General features: G+C 73.5%; 1 protein-coding gene across 1 annotated transcript in view; it reads right to left on the bottom strand.

Moving 5' to 3' along the window:
• Positions 1–909, bottom strand: part of RTEL1 (regulator of telomere elongation helicase 1) — an 11,254-nt gene that overhangs the window by 4,804 nt on the left and 5,541 nt on the right. Inside the window, exons 11-15 of the mRNA XM_012728170.1 lie at positions 855–895; positions 672–757; positions 479–556; positions 205–282; positions 1–33 (exon numbers count right to left, since the gene is read on the bottom strand). Coding sequence (XP_012583624.1) covers positions 1–33; positions 205–282; positions 479–556; positions 672–757; positions 855–895 — 316 coding nt within the window. The remainder of the gene's footprint in view (positions 34–204; positions 283–478; positions 557–671; positions 758–854; positions 896–909) is intronic.

Here is a 909-nt window from a genome sequence, read left to right as displayed (position 1 = left end):
GTTGTTGTCGGCGAAGTCCAGGCCCTCGCTGGCCTGGGGACACAGGCGGCCTTTTCCTCGCTGCCTCTCCCCGCCCGGGTCCCCGCAGCGCGGGTTGGCCGGGTGGGGCCCGGTGCCACCGGGGGGCTCGCACCGTCCCAGTGCCCAGTGCCCACAGCCCTGGGGCAGACGGGCAGGGGAGGGCCCGCGGTCAGCCGACCTCACCTTCCCGCGGCACACGGCCAGCAAGGTGGCCCCGGCGGATCCCGGGGCGGCGACCCGAGCGCAGTAGGCCTCCGTGACCTGTGGGGGCGCCGGTCAGCTCCCCGGCCAAGGGGTGGCCCTGCTTCCCAGGGGTTCCCAGGCTCACTCCTGCCCAGCTCCCAGGGTCCACTCAGCATCTGAGAGGCGCAAGGCCTTCTGAGGCGACGGGGCAGGCGCGGGTCCAGCCCCCATGGACACTGGCCCAAGGCCCAGGGGCAGGTGGGGGAGGGCGCACCTCGGAAAAGCTGCCTTTGTTCCTGGGTTCCACAAATAGGGGCTTCAGCGCCTCTAGCTTGCTGGCCACGCCGTTGGCCTGTGGGGGGCGGCCAGGCACGGTCAGGCGGAGGGCGGCGCCTCAGAGACAGGCCGCAGTCCTGCCGACCCGGCCCCGGGGGTGCCCCCCCACCCCAGGACGGTGGAGGCCAGACCTGCCAGAAGCGCAGGCTCTTCTCCATGACGGGGTAGGAGGGGAAGAAGACCAGCAGCCCGTGGGGGACCACGCGGGCGATGTTGCCTGCAGGCCAGGGCCTCGGTCAGCAGCCACCCGCGGTGGCCCTGCTGGCCCGACGCTGGGAGCAGGGACAGGCGCGGGCGCGGGCGCGGGCACTCACCCAGCGCCTTCCCCAGCGAGGACAGGCAGGCGTCGGAGAAGCTGCGGAGACCAGG

The sequence above is a fragment of the Condylura cristata genome, unplaced genomic scaffold, assembly GCF_000260355.1.
Source record: "Condylura cristata isolate star-nosed mole 26May11 unplaced genomic scaffold, ConCri1.0 scaffold00022, whole genome shotgun sequence".
Lineage (NCBI taxonomy): Eukaryota > Metazoa > Chordata > Mammalia > Eulipotyphla > Talpidae > Condylura > Condylura cristata.
Note: the sequence above shows the minus strand (reverse complement) of the source record. Positions and strands in the feature narration are given on the sequence as shown.